At 35.5% G+C, this 21,462-nt stretch overlaps 1 protein-coding gene across 4 annotated transcripts in view; it reads right to left on the bottom strand.

Annotated features, from left to right (window-relative positions):
• LOC148953039 (sulfide:quinone oxidoreductase, mitochondrial-like) overlaps positions 1 to 21,462 on the bottom strand; it is a 127,511-nt gene that overhangs the window by 85,311 nt on the left and 20,738 nt on the right. For all 4 annotated transcript variants that reach the window (XM_089088247.1, XM_089088250.1, XM_089088249.1 and 1 more), the window contains exons 3-5: positions 21,086 to 21,188; positions 19,770 to 19,994; positions 13,099 to 13,293 (exon numbers count right to left, since the gene is read on the bottom strand). In XM_089088247.1, coding sequence (XP_088944373.1) covers positions 13,099 to 13,293; positions 19,770 to 19,994; positions 21,086 to 21,188 — 523 coding nt within the window. The remainder of the gene's footprint in view (positions 1 to 13,098; positions 13,294 to 19,769; positions 19,995 to 21,085; positions 21,189 to 21,462) is intronic.

Raw genomic sequence — 21,462 nt, 5'->3', positions numbered from 1 at the left:
CCCGTGCAACTGAACCCCCGGTTTAACTGACCCCGTGTAGCCCAAACACCCTCCATTCAAGGGGCTCCCCATTATCTTAAATCGAGATAAAGGCACTACTATCAGCAACCCACCCCCCTACTCAACATGGTAAGACCTTTCTTTTTATCGTGTACTGATATTTAAAACGGTAAGGAAGATTTCTAAATAAAACCACTGCGAGTTAAAGCTAGGTCAAGTCACAATGTCATTCTATCGTTACTTTTCAATTAAGCTATTGAATACTTTCTAGCAATGTCCCTTGTAAGCGTCTACGCAAATATCTTTTCGCAAAAAATTCGCAAATCTCGTAAACTAAAGAAGTAATTACCCTTTTCATTACAAAAATAATTGCATAACAATGAAACAAGACGTGTTGGTTTTTTGGGCTTATCACCAAAAAGACAGTGAACTTTGAAACTGTACGGGGGCGTTGTAGAATAACATGGTATTTGCTATAGCTTCCATAGAAGTATTAGGCCATGTGGGAGGATACTCACTCTCTTTGAAAAGGTGTATACAAGGTCCAGAATAGCACAGAAAGGAATCTCTTTGAAACGGCGCTTAATGAATTGGGGTGTCACACTTGAGAGTAAAAAGCTAGGTATTGAGGAGGGGGTAGCCCCTCATATACGGAATGATTTCTGTTCGTCTCATGCTTTAATCTTGCTCTTTACTACCAGTTGAAAAAACTTTTTATTAGATTTCAGATAGTTTTTTAGATAATGCCGTGAAATCCCCCCTCTTCCATGAAAAATACTCCCACGAAAAATACCTCCATGGTAAGTCCCCTCCCCCCTTTGAAAGTCCCCACCCCCGGAAATTCCCCTTAAAAAATTCTATTTTCACTTAAAATTTCCCCAGGAAAATTTCAGGCGCACAATTAGGACTGGGATATTCTCCTAAGCCTACTTTCACTTGAGAAAGGTTTGTTTTTTATATTAGTACGTGATTGTTTTTCAAATCATTGGCGAAATCCCCCCGCCCCTGTAAATTTTTCCCTGGCAATCTCCCCCTCCCAACAGAAATATTCTCCCATGAAAAATTCCCCGCGGAGAATTTCTTCTGCAGAAAATACCCCATCTCCCACAGAAAAAACCCCCCCAGACGATGCCAACCCTGCGGACGATTTCCCCCTTACAATTCCTGTGGGAGATCTCCACGTGTAAAATTGAGTCGCCCATGAGAAAGTTCGCCAAATCCTGGACAGTACAATGAAATAATGCTAACACTGGGTAAATTTCATACCTTACATTCTTAACCGTTGCAATACCTTTACGCTAATACCTCTTCGCAAAAAATTCGCAAATCTCGTAAACTAAAGAAGTAATTACATCACTGTTGTTGTTAGCTCCATCATTAATCTCCAATAATGTAAATGCACCCCTCATTTTTTTCCTCTACTAATATCCTTGCAAATAAAAACTATTCTCTTTGAATTCAATTCTCTTACTAATATGTAATGTAAAGAAAACTAAAAAGATACACCGGTTTTTCCAACACGGATGTAACCTAAAAAAAAAACTTGTTTATCATGAAATAGAAATTCAGTTAATTGTGCCAGAAAAAACTTGAACCAGAACAGATTATAACCAACCTGTTTGGTATGGGCACGTACGCACAGTATATACCTTCAAGCAAATTCCACATGATATTTTAAATTACTATACCATCTATAGAAACGGTACCTCTTTGCAAATGACCCTGGTAACCGTACAATGCATTGAAAGTATACATTCAAACTTACGCCTAAGGCATAGATATGTATGTAAGCTTTCAAGTAATTGTACGGTTACTACTGGCGTCACCACTTAATAATGTGATTTGGAAAAACATTGCTTGTCTAAGCCCCCCACTGCCACCATCTTACAATAAGATGGCTTCAGTGAAGACCCAAATCGGATCGAAGAATTAGACCCAGTGAAATTCAAGAAAAATCGGTATCGAAACTCGTTCGTCCCCTTTTTGTGGAAGTGTATAGCAATTAATAGTGATTTAATATATGTATGTGTTTTTATTGCTTTTAATTTTGTAAACACTACGTAAATTAGCCTTGTGCTAGAGTTTATGAACTAATTAAATATAAACCTAAGTTTAAGTCTAACTTTTTTGGAGTTTTGGTAACTATTGGCAGAAGTCGTTTTTTTCAGTAGTGTCAATTCACGGAAATGTTTGAGTGTGTGTGGGGGGAGGGGAGGTCAAAATATATTATTTTCAAAATTTAGGTGGAGAAAATAGGGAGCATGTAGGGAGCAGTTTTAAAGGGGTAATATTTTTACCCAAATTCTCCCCTAAGAAATAAACACACCACGACCTAAATTTCTATATTTTGAGTTTCCAGACACCTTAAAGAATCTTAAGAGGGACAACTTGTTGCAGGGAAGATATCCACGTTTATTGTTATGCAAGAAATAAAGTTCAGGTTAAAGATCGGGGATGATTAGGGCGGGAGGTCCCCTCCTATTTAGATTATATATACTGAACATGATATTGAAAATGGACAGAAATAAGTAAAAGAATTTTTTTTTTAAATGAAAATAAAGACAATATTAAAGGATAAAACGAACGGAAAGTGCCCTATATAATAAGGACTGCTACCCCATCAACCTCTCACCCATTCCGCAAATTTGACCTTTTTTTTTAAGTGAGAGAAGAATGAACTCTTTTGCACAAGAGCAATGAGATAAAGACCTTAAGAAACTGTAAGCACCGGCTGACTATGCATAATGAGCCATAACGTGTTTTCAGTTAAGCACTAGACAAACTTAGCATAAATGGTGGGAGAGGGTGGGATTGACGGGGTAGCACTCCCTTTTCATATAGAATAGCTGTGCAAACCTTTTGGTACAGCTCAAAACAAACACATACAAGAACCTAGTGAAGATTAAAATTGTTACTCTAAACAGGGGGGGGGGGCATAACTTTTCTAGAACCCAAAATCCCCTTGAATCCCTAGATATGAAGCCAAACAGAAACTAATTTGTATAAATAGCTTGTTCGGCAATTTTGTAGATACTTAACTTGAAATCACCACAAAAGTCCCTCTTGTAGTCCTAAAAATTTATTCTTATACAAACACGAGCATTGCCACTCCCAGTTGGGAGCAACTCCTCTAAAAGGAACTTAGATAGTTTCAGAAAATTCAAAAAGTAATATAATATTTCACCAGATTCAAACGCTGGAACTTTGGGACATTAACACTTTAAAAAGTATGTAGTATCAGCTAGCCTATAACATCAGTTCTTAGAAACAGAAAAAAAAATATACTACGTCAATTTTCCTAATAAATATAGGATTGAAAAAAAAGAAATAGATATCAAACAGTTCGTGGTAACGAACTGTAAGTAAGGAGCGACCCGGCTCAATGGTAACCGAAACTCTAAAAAACGGAATTTTGATACCAATAGATATATCAAAAGAATCAAATTTTAATTTTGATTTCAAATATACAAGTTTCATCAAGTTTAATCTCACCCATCAAAAGTTAAGCGCCTGAGAAAATTTTGCTGATTTTCGAAAAAAGGGGCAAAGACCCCCTAAAAGTTATAGAACCTTAATGAAAATTACACCATCATATTTAGCGTATGAGACAACCCTACTGTAGAGGTATCAAGCTCCTATCTACAAAAATGTGGAATTTTCCATTTTTTGCCAGAAGAAAGATCACGGATGTGTGTTTATTTGTTTTTTTTCTTTGTTTTCTTTTCTTTTCCCCAGGGGTAATCGTATTGACCCAGTGGTCCTAGAATATCGTAGGATGGCTCATTTGAACGAAAATTAAAATTTCTAGTGCCCTTTTTAAGTGACCAAAAAAATGGAGGGTAGCTAGGCCCCCTCTCCTGCTCATTTTTTTCCCAAAGTCACCCAATTGAAAATTTTAGATAGCCATTTTGCTCAGCATAGTCGAAAATCTAATAAATATGTCTTTTAGGATGACTTAATCCCCCACCGTTCCCTGGGGAGGGGCTTCACGTTTTGAACTTTGTCCAGTATCTACATATTGTTTTGTTTATTGGTAAGTAGACCGCCATTTTCAGGAAGGTTTTTTTTCTGGTGGGGGGGGGGCGGGAGGCGGGGGTTACTCGGGAGAATCTTTCCGTGGAGGATGTTTCTTTGGGGTAAGGGATATTTCTAGGAAGGGGGTGCCGGATTTCCAAGCATTATTTAAAAAACGATCAGAAATTAAATTAAAATAAAACAAGTTTTATCAACTGAAAGTAAGAAGCAACATTAGAACTTCAAACGAACAGAAATTATTACGTATATGAGGGGGCTCTCCCCCAAGTCAATGCCTCGCTCTTTACGTTACAGTTTTTTTTAAGTGCTTTCAAAAGAGCTATCTATTCTAATTAAACGGCCTTTGTGATTCAGGGGTTTGTGAATTAATTTTTTTTTTACTTTTAACGTAAAGAGCGTCGTATTGACTAAGGGGAGAACCCCTCATATACATAATAACATATACGTAATAAAAAAAAAAAGCGATCAATAGTAATTTACTCAATAGTAATCGGAACTTTTAAAAACGGAATTTTGATGTCAATAAATTTATCAAAAGAATGGGCATATAATGCTGATTCTAAAAATATAAATTTTATTAAGTTTAGTATTACTCATCAAAGGCTACGAGCCTGAGAAAATTTACCTGATTTTTTAAACAGGGGGGAAACACCCCCTACAAGTGAAAGAATTTTAATGAAAATCACACCCTCAGATTCAGCGTATCAGAAAACCCTATTACATAGGTTTCAAACACATTTCTGCAAAAATCTGCAACTTTGTATTTTTTGCCAGAAGAAAAATATACGAATATAGAAGTTCGTTACGTAAGTTAATTTGTACATTACGTCAGAACCAAATTTAGAGACGGCCATTTAGCAAAAGAAAAGTAAAATTTTTATGCAAATTGTGTTTACTTATTTAATGACGGTGAGCAAAAATAAAAGCTGCATTAACTAAAAAACGATAAGAAATTAAATAAAAAAAACAAGTTTTTTAAACTGAAAGTAAGGAACGACATTAAAACTTAAAACGAACAGAAATTATTCCTTATATGAAAGGGGCTGTCCCCTCCTCAACGCTTCGCTCTTTACGCTAAAGTTTGTGTCTGTCTCACAACTTTATTTTTTAAAACAATAACAACTTTAGCGTAAAGAGCGAGGCGTTGAAGAGGGGACAGCCCCTTTCATATACGGAATAACTGTAATAACTGGAATAACCAGAGACTGTATATAGACTTCTGTTATTATATCAAACAGTTCGTGGTAACGAATTCCAAGCAAGAAGCGACCCGGCTCAATAGTAACCGAAACTGTAAAAAACGGAATTTTGATACAAACAGATATATCAAAAGAATCAGCTTATTATGCTGATTTCAAATATATAAGTTATTAAGTTTAGTCTTACCCATTCAATACTACGAGCCTGAGAAAATTTTCCTAATTTTCAAAAAAAGGGGAAAACACCCCCTAAAAATCATAGAATCTAAATGAAAATCACACCATCACATTCGGCGTATCAGAAAACCCTACTGTAGAGGTTTCAATTTTCCCGTACAAAATTCTTTTTGTATGTCTTGCTTTCTCTTTCCCGTCTCAATTTTTATGCATACAGTTTTTAAGGGTGATTGTTCGGGGTAAATTTTCACCGGGACTGAATTGTCTAGAGGATATTTCCGTAGGGAGGGGGATTTCTCCGTGGAGGGGGGGCAGATTTCCTGACATTATTTAAAAACGATCAGAAATTAAATAAATAAACAAGTTTTGTTGACTGAAAGTAAGGAGCAACATTAAAATTTAAAACAAACAGATATTATTACGTAAATGAAGGGGATTGCCCCCTCCTCAACACCTCGCTCTTTACGCCAAAGTTTGAATTTTGTCCCAATTCTTTAAGAACGACTCCTGAAACACAAAGGTCGTTTAAAACCACAAAGGTTTTTACTAGAAACCATTTTACGATTTAGTTCCTTGATTATACAGAATTTCATTTTATTTCATTCAAAACATTTCACTTCATCATAGGCAGCGCAATGGCGCTGCCTATGTAAAGAACGATAGTAAAGAACTAAAGAACTTGAAGAAGTAAAGAACAATGTTGGCACAATGTATTACTATATTATTTTTGGTTGGTTGGTTTTAGACCTGGGTACTTCGTATCGAAGGAGTTGTAGAAACTTGGAAAAGGGCTCATTCAATTGGAAATGGGAAGGGCTTGTGCCCTTTTTAATAGTCGAAAGTGATTGAAAGGCACCAAACCCCCCTTCCACGCCCAACATTTCACCAAACACGTCTAATTCATTCAGGATGACAAACCCCCACAGCCCCCAGGGCGAGGGTTGTAAGGTATGCCCTGGGGGCATATAAGGTTTTTATAGAAAGCGTTGTCGTAAAACTTTAAAAAGGGCTAATTCAATTGGAAATTGAAATGGCTATTGCTGTTTTTAATAGTTGAAAGTGATTGGAGGGCAACTAACCCCCCTCTCACGTTCACCATTTCCCCAAACGCATGCAATCAAAATTTTGAGATATCCATTTTGTTCAACATGGTTAAAAGTTTTGGAACTTAGATCTTTGAGGATGATAGCCCCCTCAAAACCGCCAGAACAGGAATTGTAAATTATGTCCTAAGGGCATATGAGATTTTTTATAGAAACCGTTGTCGTAGAAACTTCTAAAAGAGCTCATTTGATTGGAAATTCAAAGGGCTAGTGTCCTTTTTACTAGTCGAAAGTGATTGGAAATTAGGTCTTTGAGGATGACAACCCCCTCCCCAAAAACCCTCAGGGCAAGGGTTGTAAGTTATGCCCTGGGGCATACAAGGCTTTTTTTATAGAAAGTGTTGTCGTAGAAACTTCAAAAGGGCTCATTCGATTGGAAATTGAAAGGGCTAGAGCCCTTTTTTATGGTCGAAAGTGATTGGAGGGCAATTAACCCCCTCTCACACCCACCTTTTTCCCAAACACATCCAATCAAAATTTTGAGATAGCCATTTTGTTCAACGTAGTTCCAAGGTCAGAGACTATGTCTTTGAGGATGATAAACAGCCCCCAGGGCAAAGGTTGTAAGTTTTCTATAAGGTTTTTATAGAAAGCGTTGTCGTCGATACTTCACAAAGATCTCCTTCAATTGGGAATTGAGAGGGCTACTGTCCTTATTCATTGTCAAAAGCGATTGGAGCGCGATTGCCCCCCCCCCCACGACCATCATTTCCCCCAAACACTTCCGATCACATTTTTATATAGCCATTTTGTTGATCGTAGTTCAAGGGTCCGGAAATTATGTTCTTGAGTATGACAACCCCCCCCCTCCCCCACACACAGCCCTCAGGGCTAAGGTTGTAAGTTATGCGCTGGGGGGATATAAGGTTTTTATAGAATGCGTTGTCGTAGAAACTTCAAAAAGGGCCCATTAAATTGGGAATTGAGATAGCTTATTGATAGTGCCCTTATTGACATTTTGATATAGCCATTTTGTTGAACATAGCTGAAGGGTCCGGAAATTTAGTTTTTGAGTATGACAACCACCCCCCACAGCCCTCAGGGCTAAGATTGTAAGTTATGCCCTGGGGGGCATATAATAGTTTTATAGAAAGCGTTGTCGTAAAAACTTCAAAAAAGGGTCATTGGATTTGAGATTGAGAGGGCTATTGTCCTTTTAAATAGTCGAAAGTAATCGGAGGCAGAATCCCCGCCCCATACCCATCATTTCCCCAAACATTTCCGATCAACATTTTGATATGGCCATTTTGTTCGTGGCTGAAAGGTCCGGATATTTTGTCTTTGAGGATGACAAACCTCCCCCCCATAGCCCTCAGAACAAGGGTCCTAAGTTATGCCCTTGGGCATATAAGGTTTTTATAGAAAGTTTTGTCTTAGAAGCTTCAAAAAGGGCTCATTCGATTGGAAATTGAGAGCAAGGGTTGTAAGTTATGTCCTAGGGACATATAAGGTTTTTATAGAAAGCATGGTCATACAAACTTCGGAGTGGGCTCATTGGATTGGTAATCAGACGCTCTAGTGCTCTTTTTAAGATCCAAAGTGATCGGAGGGGAGCTAACACCCTCCCCCACACGTCGTATTGTCCCGAAATGCATCTAATAGAAATTTTGATATGCCATTCTATTCAAAATAGTCTAAATATCATATAACAAGGCTTTTGGGGTTGAAACAAACCCCAGAGATTAGGGGCAAGGGTTGTAAGTTATGTCCAGGGGGTGTTTAAGGTTTTTAAGGAAGGGGTGATTGTTTAACTTTAGAAGAGGCTCAGTCTTTCTCCCTGAAAAAGAGTATATCAATACAAAACGAAGAGAAATTAATTTAAAAAACTTTTTCCACGAAGTAAGTATTTTAAAAAAAGTAAGGAAGTCCATGAAACCAAAAATGAACAAAAATAGAATCAAATAATCTACCAAGCATGCAACTACCACAAATCAGTATCTATAAATATATGAAACCCAAAACAAACATACAATAAAATAAATAACCGAGTCAAACTCAAAACGAGCAGAAATTAATAAGTAAGGTTCTAAATCCCATGCTTTCTAAAAGCCAGAATATAATTTGTGCTTTACTGAAAAAAATTCTTTTAAATATTTCCACTTTTATAACTTTAAGAAATCAAAAATTAATTAAGATTTAAAAAATAAATATCAGAATTTGTATATTAAACTGTCAATGCACATTTTGTTTCAGTAAATTCATTTGAATTTATTCAGTAAAGTACAAATTATATTCTGGCTTTTAGAAAGCACAGGTTTTAGAACCCTTATCATATTAAAATTAAAAAGGCTCGTATTAAAAAAAGCTCATTCGATTGGAAATTGAAAGGGCTATTGCCCTTTCAAATAATAGAAAGTGATTGGAAGGCAACTAACCCCTCTCTCACGCCCACCATTTCCCCAAACACATCCAATCAAAATTTTGAGGTAGCCATTTTTTTCAACGTATTTGAAAGTTCTAGGAATTAAGTCTTTGAGGGTGACAGCCCCCCCCCCCGCCCTCCGGGGAAGGGTTGTAAGTTATGCCCTGGGGACATGTAAGATTTTTATAGAAAACATGTGTCTCGGAATGATAGGTTATTTTTTGATAACCTATCAAAAATGATAGGTTGTACTATACATGATAAAGAGTATAGGTTAGAACAGGATATAGGTTACAGATTATAAGATATAGTTTATAGATTTTACACGATAAAAAGTATAGGTTAGAACATGATTTAGGTTATAAGTTGGTTATAGGTTTTAGTTTATAAGTTATAGGTAATAGATGGTAAATAGTATATGTTAGAAGATAATTTAGGTTATAAGTTGGTTAAAGGTTATAGATTATAAGTTATAGATTATACATGATAAAGAGTATAGGTTAGAACATGATTTAGGTTATAAGTTGGTTACAGGTTATAGATTATAAGTTATACATACCATTTTTCTAGGATACAGTGTATTTACCATTTGGCACCTTTATGGGGCCTCCCCCAGGCCACTCAGCGTGTCCCTAGGTGGCAATAGGGGAACGCCCTACAGATATTTAGGGTACCTCCATAGGAGGCCCGGACCAAGGGGGGACCTTGTCATTGGGGGCCCATAATAGAAACTGGGGCACCCTCGCCCGGGGCCATAAATACAGGCGCAGGAGGAAGAAGGCCCCTAAAATGTACACTCAATAGGGCAACCGACGTGTCCAAACGTTCCATGAGTTAGAAGCCTTCTCCCAGTAATGGGTTAAACTGCATGGTGACACAGAACATCATCGTGGGAGGATCCTCTTCAGGAGGACAACTGCGGCAGAGCATAAGATTCAGATCTATGGGCAACGGCCTCTGCAAAGGGCTGCCTCGAGCCTTTCGGGGTACCTGCAAAACTGGGGACCTTGCGGTCAACTCTGTTCCCACTTGAGGAGTGGCGCCCCTCGAGGAAATTATAGCCTAATAAACGACACAGCATTCGCACATGATTCTCATTAAGGGCCAATTCTTCTGGACTTGGTCTGTTTTGACGGGCGTTTTTGGGGTTGAAAAAGCTCTTCCTAGCTAATTTATCTACTAGGGGCTGCCTCCCCGTAGTAGCATAATATTTGTAGGTATGAATATATAATGAGTCGGAGGTAATAGGCTTGAGACTGTCTGTGCAGGATTTAGACACTTGTTGATATAAGAGCAGCGCCAAGTGCCGAAAACCATGTTGTGACCAAGATGTGCCCAGGATTGCACAAAGCCTCCATTCATACTGGAGGTACCAGGGACTTCTTGCTGTCCGGTTCTAAGCCGGATTAAACACTTAGGTGTAGACTTGAGAAGATATGTGATCACCGTCCTGCACTGGTATCCGGGATCATTGCTTTTCCTGAGGCCAAAATAAATTCAATGAATGATTTCAAAATGTAAAGAACATGAACATTGGAACTTGGAATATTACGACGTTAAAAAATGACTATCGTATCAACATCTTGACTGAAAAATTTAGACGATTCGAACTGGACTTATTTTAAGTTTCAGAGACTCATATCCCAGGGAAAGGAAGCATGAAATTAGGTGATATAGAGTTTGTTTACTCAGGCAGGAAGGATGGGGTACACAGACAGGGAGTAGGTCATGATGCATAAGGAAGCTGCTAAGTCTTGTTTAGACTGGGAAGGTATTAATAATAGCTTACTAATTGCTCATTTTATGACTAAAAAATTCAGGGTATCAGTTATAGTAGTATATGCCCCTGTAGAACCGAGTGACGGAGATACTAGTGACCCAGATAAATTTTACTTACAGTTACAGGAGAAACTGGACAGGGTTAGGTAGAAATATGGTAGAAATAAGATAGAAATATGATGTTTTTACTAGGCGATTTTAACGCCCAGGTCGGTAGAAATAGGGATAGATGGTTTCCTAACCTAGGTAAATTTGGTGTAGGAAAAGAAAACAGTAATGGATACAGACTTTTGCAATTTTGTAGGTATAAAAATCTAGTTATAACCAATACTGTGTTTCGTCATAAAATGGCTCATAAGCTAACATTGCATCCACGTGATGGTAAGACAGCAAACCTTATTGATTATGTTATAGTAAATCGAAGACTGGCAGGATCAATACAAGATACTAGGGTGTGTAGGAGTGCTGTTATTGATGTTAAAAGTAAAGATCACCATCTAGTAGAGTCTAGGGTTCACTTAAAGCTGACATTTTGGAGGGGTAACTACCTCCCGTGAAGGTACGATGTTGGTAGACTCCAGGATTACAATTTGCGAGAAACTTTCAAGGAACAGTTGAATACTACACTTAAGAGTTTAAAATTTGACAATAAATAAAAGTTCAAATAGGTATAAAATCCTTTTAATAGAAAGTGATGATGATAACAGTGATAGAAAGTCACAAAAATATCAGATATTTTGGTCACATATGCAATGACCGTCATCAGTAGAAAGCTACTATTTGAACTTTTATTTATCCTCATGAAAAGGCAGTATGGTCTCCGAAATTATCTGAATTTGACAATATGGAAGATGGTTGGAATAATTTAGAAAAATAATTTGTGAAGTTGCTGAAGGTGTCTTAGTGAAGAAAGCTAGGACTGCAGCTAAGAATATTAGTGAAAAAGCTTTATCAAACAGTTCGTGGTAACGAACTGTAAGTAAGGAGCGACCCGGCTCAATGGTAACCGAAACTCTAGAAAACGGTATTTTGATACAAATAGATACATCAAAAGAATTAGATTTTAATGCTGATTTCAAATATATAAGTTTCATCACGTTTAGTCCTACCCATCAAAAGTTATACGCGAGAATATTTGGCTGATTTTCGAAAAAAGGGGGAAAGACCCCCTAAAAAATATAGAACCTTAATGAAAATCACACCATCATATTCAGTGTATTAGAGAACCCTACTGTAGAGGTTTCAAGCTCTTATCTACAAAAATGTGGAATTTTGCATTTTTTGCCAGAAGAAAGATCACGGATGCGTGTTTATTTATTTATTTTTTTTGTTCCCAGGGGTGATCGTATCGACCCAGTGGTCCTAGAATATCGTGAGAGGGCTCATTGGAATGGAAATTAAAGTTCTAGTGCCCTTTTTAAGTGACCAAAAAAATGGAGGGCAACTAGGCCCCCTCCCACACTCATTTTGTTCCCAAAGTCACCCGATCAAAATTTTGAGATAGCCATTTTGTTCAGCATGGTCAAAAATGTTATAACTATGTCATTTAGGATGACTGAATCCCTCGAAGCCCCCAGGGGGAGGGCTGAAGGTTATGAACTTTACCCAATGTTAACATATAGTATTGGTTATTGGGAAGTATACAGAAGTTTTCAGGGGGAATTTTTCTGGTAGTGGAGGGTGGGGTGGGTCGGGGGTTATATGGGAATATCTTTTCATGAAGGAAGTATTCATGGAGGAAGGGACATTGATATGAAGGAGGCACCGGATTTCCCATTATTATCTAAAACAAGATAAGAAATTAAACAGTAAAAGAACAATTTTTTCAACTGAAAGTAAGGAGCAACATCAAAATTTTAAACGAATAAAAATATTAGATATATGATTGGGTTCACCTTCTAGTCAATGCCTCGCTCTTTAAGCCAAAGATTTGTTAGTACTTTCATAAGAGCTATTTATTCTAATTAACGGTCTTTGTGATTAAGGGGTCATTTTTAAAAAATTGGAAAATTTTTTTTTTTACTTGTTCAATGACGGTGAACCAAAATAAAAGCTGCATTAACTAAAAAACGATCAGAAATTAAATAAAAAAAACGAGTTTTTTTAACTGAAAGTAAGGAGCGACATTAAAACTTAAAACGAACAGAAATTATTCCGTATATGAAAGGGGCTGTCCCCTTCTCAATGCCTCGCTCTTTAAGCTAAAGTTTGACTCTGTCTCAGAACTTTATTTTTAAAAACAATAAAAAACTTTAGCGTATAGAGCGAGGCATTGAGGAGGGGACAGCCCCTTTCATGCCAACAGTTCTTCATAGGAAGAAAAGTAATTTATTGCTAGACAAAAAGGAACCTCAAGACCTCCCTCCCCTCCCTTACGGCTGAGTTTGAGCATGACGTTGCTAAAGGCTAGCTCAAGGTTGAGGCATAATATAGAATTACTAACCTTCCTCATATATTCATCTGCGATGTACATTATTTTTTGTGGTGCCCCAGGGCATTTGATCAGGGTATTAGGGAACGTAAAGATAGCATTTCCTCCTTTGAAGTCTTTTAGTGAACGAAATGTCTTATCCACATAATTTTCTGAATAGTTTGAGCAGACGCCTGGCGTTTCAAATGCTTCCGGCAAACCTTTGATCTGGAAAGGAGGCAAAGTCAAACAAGTGAATGGAAAAAGTCTCGATTATTTTCAAATGATATTTCCTCAGCTAAACATGTCACGATTGACAATTAGGCAATGGAGACCATATCCTCTACTTGAAGCAGGGGCGGATCCAAGATTTTTTCGGGGGGGGGGGAGCAAAATAGGTTGATCCGATAAAAAATTTAGGGGGGGGGGCACAAAATAGATTTATCTGATAAACTTGCGTTAGGAGCAAGTTTAATTAACGCAAACTTGAGTTAATTAAGTAAATTACACTACTTCAGTATAAGCTAGGGGGAGGGGGCACCCCCCTCGCTCCCCCTGAACCCGTCACTGACTTGAAGAGGCAATGCTAGCCTCTAAAATAAACCGGTTGCTATCAGAATTTTGAAATGTACGATTAATTTAAAAGAAGTGCTCTTATTGTCGGCCATTGCAACTTTAATGAGCAACCAAGTAACAGATACTAGCAATTAATTACAAAAAACATTAAAAAAAAAGGAATTTTGTTGGAGAAAAGCAAAGAGTTATCTTAACACCTAAAACGAGCTCTTTCGAAAATTTTTGGTGAAAGTAATTTGGATTTCAAGCAATGAGTTTTTTATTTGTCGTGACATCAACAACAACGGAACGACAAAAAATATATCACGAGGCTTAACAAGATTAAAAAATAAAAGTAGTGACCCCCCTCCTTTCAAACCCTCTAACAGATGAGTGCTGCTTCCATTTTTTTGTGAACTATGTGCATATTTAACAGCATTTTTTTGTATTTGCCAAAGCATTAAAAAAAAAAAAAAAAACACAATAATAATCAAGATTGCTGCAAATAACGAATGAAGGTTGACTAATTATTTAATATATAGATAGATTAATTCCTGGAATCTCTAGGAATTTCTGATTTTCCGATTTCATGATTCTTCAATGGCAATTTTTTGAAATGTATATTGTTTCCAATAAAGCACAAATGACGCTCTGGCCTTAAAATATTTAGGGGAAGGTACCCCTACCGTCTAATAATTGTCATTCGTTTTAAGTTTAATTTGATTATTCATTTAATTTCTGATTGTTTTAGTATTCATTTATTCATCTATAAAAGCATCTGTTCTTATGTTTGATGTGACTATTCAGTTTAATTTATGCTTGTTTTAGATAATATTTACTCCCCCCCCCCCTCAAATTTTTTTTTGAATTTTCTCACCCGGTTAAAACCTTGCTCATATTCCCTGCAATGTATAGTAAGACATTCTGATATGAATATTTACTTCTCTTAATATTCTTCAGTTGATCAACTCGACTAAACAACGAGCCAAGTTACAAATTAAATTTCGAGCAACAAAATTAACCAGAAACAGAAAAGGAAGAAGATGAAATTTCATTCGTGCGCCGTAGGATAGGAAGATTAAAATACTTCTTCGAAAAACAGCACGGCAATCCTTATAATCTATAATTAATTAAAAAAACTTTCCGAAAAATAAGTTTTTCAAAGAAAAGTAAAGGCCATTTTAAACTTAAGCTCAGCATATACAAATACCTTTTAAAATTCAAACTAAAAACGACCAGAAATTACTATTAAAGAATAAATGAAACCCACAACGAACAGAAATTAAATAAGCAATCATAGAAAAAACATACAACAATTAATAATATAAATGAATAAATAGATCTTAAAGCGAGTAATGCTTAGATTTAATATGAATATCAAGCTTAAAACGAAAAAAAATATTTTTCCTATTGAAGTATAAATGAAACTTAAAACGAACAGAAATCAAATAAACAATCAATGCAAACAAACATGCAATAGATATTAATTTAAATCAAGAAATAAATCTTAAAACGAGTGAAAATTCAATTGAATATGCAAATTAAGCTTCAAACGAACAAAAATCACCACAAACAAGAGTTTGGGTATGACCTCCTTCTCTCACTGTAAAAGTCTAAAACCTACTTCGTCATTGGCGCTTTACTGAAAACCAATTTTATGACAAATATTCTCTTTTGTACTTAATATTCAAAATAGACATTAAAATTATAGTAACATTTTGAACTGATGAGCTCTCAGCAATTAATATCATTATACATCAAATATTCAGTTTAATTTATTAGTTCTTTTTAAAGTTGTTAAAGACAAATATAGTTTCCCTACAAACAAGTGTTTGGATACTGCATCCTTTCCTAACTGTAAATAAAAACCAAAAGCCTACTGCATCATTGGCGCTTAACTGAAAACGGATTATATTACCAATATTTTCTTTTCCAGTTCTTACAGTATTGAAAATAAAATACAATTAGCCTACAGTGAAATAAATTCTTGAACTGATTGATCTTTAAACAATTAATATCATTATACATCAGATATTCAATTTGATGTTGTTTATACTTTCCAAGACTGTTCAAGACGCAAATAGTTTTCAGTAAAGCGCCAATGACGCAGTAGGTTTTAGACTTTTACAGTGAGAGAAGGAGGTCTTACCCAAACTCTTGTTTGTAGTGGTTTTTGTTCGTTTCAAGCTTGATTTGCGTATTCAATTTAAGTTTCACTTGTTTTAAGATTTATTTATTAATTTACATTAATATCTGTTGTATGTTTCTTTGCATTGATTGTTTATTTAATTTCTGTTCGTTTTAAGTTTCATTTATACTTCAATAGAAAAAATATTTGTTTTTGTTTTAAGCTTGATTTGCATATTCAATTTCAGCATTACTTGTTTTAAGATCTATTTATTCATTTATATTAGTACTAGTTGTATGTATGTTTGTTATGATTGTTTATTTAATTTATATTTGTCTTGTGTTTTATTTATTCTTTAATAGTAATAACTGGTTGTTTTGAGTTTGAATTTTAAAAAGTTTTTGTATCTGCTGAGCTTAAGTTTAAAATAGCCTTTACTTTTCTTTGAAAAACTTATTTTTCGGAAATTTTTTTTTAATTAATTTTTGTTTAATTAATTAATTTGTTAGTTTTTTTAATTAATTTTTGTAATTGCAAAAAATTTCAAGTTTTTAAAAATTCCTTATTTCAAAATCAAACTTAAAAAAAAATCAAATATTCATCAAAGTAACAAAACTGATATCAAAGTAACAATATCAAAGTGAAAAAATAGGTTTGTGTCAACCTCGGAGTTTTTATTATCTGATGTTTGAACTATTTTTAACAAAGATACTATCTCAAAATTTTTATCGGATGGGTTTGGGGAAAAAGGGCGGGGGGGGGGGGGGTTGACTAATTTAAGCTTCGGTCTCTTTTGACTCTTTAAAAGTGAACTAGAACTTTCGGTTTTCAATCAAATGAGCCCTTCTAGTTTGTACGAGAATCCCTTCTATAAGAACCATATATATACCTCAGAAGTATAAGTTACGACCCCTGTCCCTGAGCCTTGGAGTGTTGTTTCAGCCTCAGAGTTTTAATACATAATGGTTGAACTATTTTTAACCAAATAGTCACCACGAATTTTTATCGAATGGGTTTGTCCGTCCGATGCGTCCAAAGACGTGGAGGGCGGGAGGGGCTAGTTGCCCTCTGATCTTTTTTCACTCTGAGAAAATGAACTACAACTTTTAATTTTCATTCAAATGAACCCTCTCTGAAGTTTATACGAGCATACCTTCCAAAAGAACCATATATCCCCCTGAGCAATACTTACAATGCCTGCCCCGGCCCTGGGGGGGGTGTCGACACAGGAGTTTTTTTTATCTGATCTTTGAACTATTTTTAACAAAATGACCATACGTAAAGGAGTTTTTGTAATATGATCTTTGATCTTTATGCCACTAGGCATGTCCGCAGGTGTATTTTATAGCGTTATGTGTATTTCATAAATAAAATATTTATCTAAAAAAAAAAAAAAAAAAAAAAAAAAAAAAACTATTTTTAACAAAATGGCTACCTCAAATTATATTTGGGGAAAAAGGGTTTGGGGGGCAGTTGCCCTCTGATCACTTTTGACTCTTAAAAAGGGCACTAGAACTCTCGATTTACAATCGAATGAGCCCCCGTTGAAGTTTATACGACGTCCCCTTCTATATAAAGTGCCTCTGGGAAAAAATAAACGGAGTGTGGGGGAAGGCTAGCTGCCCTCCAATCACTTTTGATTCTTAAAAAGTGAATTACAGCTTTCAATTTCCTATCAAATGAGCCCTCTAGGAATTTTATACGAGCTTTACTTCCATAACAGCCATACATGCCTACCCCCAGGCCCTAGGGGGCTGTGTCGACACCGGAGTTTTTGTTATCAGAACTTTGAACTATTATTAACAAAATGTCTATCTCAAAATTTTTATTTAATACATTTAGGGCGTGGAGGAGGGGGGGGGGTTAGTTGCCCTCCGATCTCTTTTGACTCTTAAAAAGTGAACAAGGAATTTAAATTTCCAATCAAATGAACCCTCTTCGAATTTTATACGAGCATTCCTTCCATAAGAACTATATATGCCCCCAGAGCATTACTGATAACGCCTGCTTCCGGCCCCCGGCGGGTTCTGTCTACACAGGAATTTTTCTTATCTGACCTTTGAACTATTTTTAATGAAATGGCTATTATAAAAGTTTTATCGGATGGGCTTGGGGAAAGAAGGGTGCGTTTGGGGGAAGGCTAGTTGCCCTTGGATGTCTTTTCACTCTTAAAAATTGAACTAAAACTTTCAATTTCCAATCAAATGAGCCCCCTCTGAAGATTATACGAGCATTTCTTTCTTAAGAACCATATAAGCCCCCAGGATAACACTTACAACGCCTATCCCCGAGCTCTGGGGGGCGTTTTTGTTATCTAATTTTTGAACAATTTCCAAAACACTGGCTATCTCAAAATTTGTAGCGTACGGGTTTGGGAAAAAAGAGCGTGGGGGGGGGGGCTATCTTAAATATCGTAACGTTTAGAAATTTAAATAGAACTTGCAGTGTATAGCCACAAGAGCCCTCTGTCCAGTGTACACGGCCACCTGTTTCATAATAATAAGACCGAGCTTCAGGGTCTTGCCTACATTACCATTCCACGGGCCATGGAGGCTTTTATTGACAAAGGGAATTGTCCTATCTGACCTTTAAACAATTTTTTTTAAAAAAATGTCTATATCAAAATTTTCCTCAAATGGGTTTTGAAAAAGGAGGCGTGGGGGGGGGGGGGCGCTAGCGGCCCTCAGATCTCTTTTAACTATTAAAAAGTGAACTCGAACTTTCAATATCCTATCAAATGAGCCCTCTCTGAAGTTTATACGAGCATCCCTTTCATATGAACAATATTTGCCCCAGGGCATAACTTAGAGCGCCTGTCCCCTGGCCCTGGGGGGTTGTAACAACACCTGAGTTTTTTTTATATGACTTTTGATAAATTTTTAACTTAATTACTATCTAAAAATTTTTATTGTATAAATATTGGGAGAGAGGAGCGTGGGGGGGGGGGCTAGTTGTCCTCCAATCTCTTTTGAATTTAAACAACTGAACCAGAAAGTATAATTTACAATAAAATGAGCCTTATCTGAAGTTTTTTTATGATTATCCCTTTAATAAGAACCATAAATTCCCCCAGGGCGTAACTTACAACACCTGCCCTCAGGCCCAGGGGGGCTGTGTCGACCTCTGAGTTTTCGTTATATGGTCTTTGAACTATTTAAAAAAAGCTATCTCATAGTTCGTATCGGATGGGTTTGAGAAAAAAAGGGTGTGGAGGGGGGGGGCTAGGTGCCCTCTAATTTCTTTTGACTCTTAAAAAGTGAACTAGAACTTTCAATTTACAATCAAATGATCCTTCTTTGAAATTAATACGAGCATTCCTTCCATAAGATCCATATATGCCCCAAGGGCATAACTTACAACGCCTGCCCTCGGGCGCTGGTGGGTTGTGTCAACACCGGAATTTTTGTTATATGATCTTTGAACTATTTTTTTAACAAAATAGCTATGTTTAAATTTTTATATCGAATAAGTCTGTTTTGAAGTTTCTGCGACAACGCCTTCTATAAAAACCTTACATACCCCCAGGGCATAACTTAAAACCCTTGCCCTGAGCGTTGTGGGGGAGTGTCCTCCTCAAAAACATATTTTCTATCTGGAAATTGACTACGCTGCACAAAATGGCTATCTCAAAATTTTGATGGGATGGGTTGGGGGGAAGGAGGGGCGGGGGGGGGGGGCTAGGTGCCCTCCAATCACTTTCGAATATAAAAAAGGGCACTACAACTCTCGATTTCCAATCGAATGAACCCCCACTGAAGTTTCTACGACGACCCCTTCCATATGAAGTGCCTCTGGGAAAACAATAATAAATAAATAATAATAATAATAAAACATTGGAGCCGTATGGCCTTTACTATAGGCAACGCTATAGCGTTGCCTCTGATTTGGCTCACACCTAGCATGGGATCTTCAAGTGGTTACGAACATCAGAGAACTTATAATGTCATACAAACTTCGATTGAACATTCAAATAGAATGAGAAAGAATAAGAATGATCATACATAAAGGACTTAATGCTCACTTTGTTATACTCGAGTTTCATTCCAAGGGCAACAACTAGATATTCATATTGAATTTTTTCACCATTACGAAGACTCACAACATTTTCTCTCGGCTCAAAAGAGGCAACGCTGTCCTTGATCCAAACTGCATTTTTAGGCAAAACTTGGGACATCGGTTTAGAAGAGTCTTTGAGTGATTTCATGCCTCCTCCAACTAAGGTCCACATTGGCTGATAATAATGAGTCTAGAATTATAGCAATCATAAATACTAGCAATAAAGGTTTGAGGAAATTTTCTTGTCCAGGGAGGGGGGACACAGGACCTTAAAAACCCTCATCCACCGTAAATTCCTAACTAGCGACAGATAATATTGGATACTAGGAGGAAAAAAAAAAATCAAAAACACAAAAATTAAACTAAACGGTTAATAAATAAGAGTCTTGATAATTATTATCACCCCTCCCAAAAGAATATAAATATATATATATATATATATATATATATATATATATATATATATATATATATATATATATATATATATATATATATATATATATATATATATATATATATATATATATAGTATAAATATATATAGATATATATATATATATATATATATATATATATATATATATATATATATATATATATATATATATATATATATATATATATATATATATATATATATATATATATATATATATATATATATATATGTATAGTTTCAACAAGAAACTTACAATGTAACTGAAAAAAATATTTTGCAATAAAAAAACAAAAACAAGGAGAAATACAAGACAATGAAAAATAACAAAAAACTAAATATATATATATATATATATATATATATATATATATATATATATATATATAAACACACACACACATATATATATATATATATATATATATATATATATATATATATATATATATATATATATATATATATATATATATATATATATATATATATATATATATATATATATATATATATATATATATATATATATATATATATATATATATATATATATATATATATATATATATATATATATATATATATATATATATATATATATATATATATATATATATATATATATATATATATATATATATATATATATATATATATATATATATGACGAGCCATAGTAAGAGATGACTGAAGTCCCCACACCATGTGTTTGTTTTTTAACTTAATGATTGTTTTTGGTGTTTCGTCTTGATGTTACCACACATAGTCAATTATATTTTGTAAAATCCCTAAAAAAAAAACCTCAATAATTTGGAAAACTCTGCACAATGAGGTCTTACCTCAGCAGGATCAATGATCCCAACAGCACCTTTTGGTAGTGAAGCAAATTTTGCAGCAACAGAACATCCTCCTGCTCCACCGCCAGCAACCAGAACTTTAAAGCTACAAAGATAAATTACAATTAGCTCCACGGGAAAGAATACAGCAGCAGAATATTCCACAGCATCAACTGCAACAACAACAGCTCATCCAGATGCCAAGGCATGATCGTGTCAGACAAAAATAGCTTTGCATTTATGTAGGCTAGTAGAGATTTATTGCCGGAACACAAACGAGATATCCAGGGCATACCAAAAACATTAGAAAGCAGTAAAATGTATAACAAAGTCACACAAGTACTTTGAAGAATCTGATAGGAGAGAACCAACTTACGTTT

Source organism: Artemia sp. Qi Xiang Cuo, chromosome 4, assembly GCF_049724085.1.
Source record: "Artemia sp. Qi Xiang Cuo chromosome 4, ASM4972408v1, whole genome shotgun sequence".
Classification (NCBI taxonomy): Eukaryota; Metazoa; Arthropoda; class Branchiopoda; order Anostraca; family Artemiidae; genus Artemia; species Artemia sp. Qi Xiang Cuo.
The sequence above is the reverse complement of the archived record's forward strand: the minus strand, read 5'-3'. Positions and strand labels throughout refer to the sequence as shown.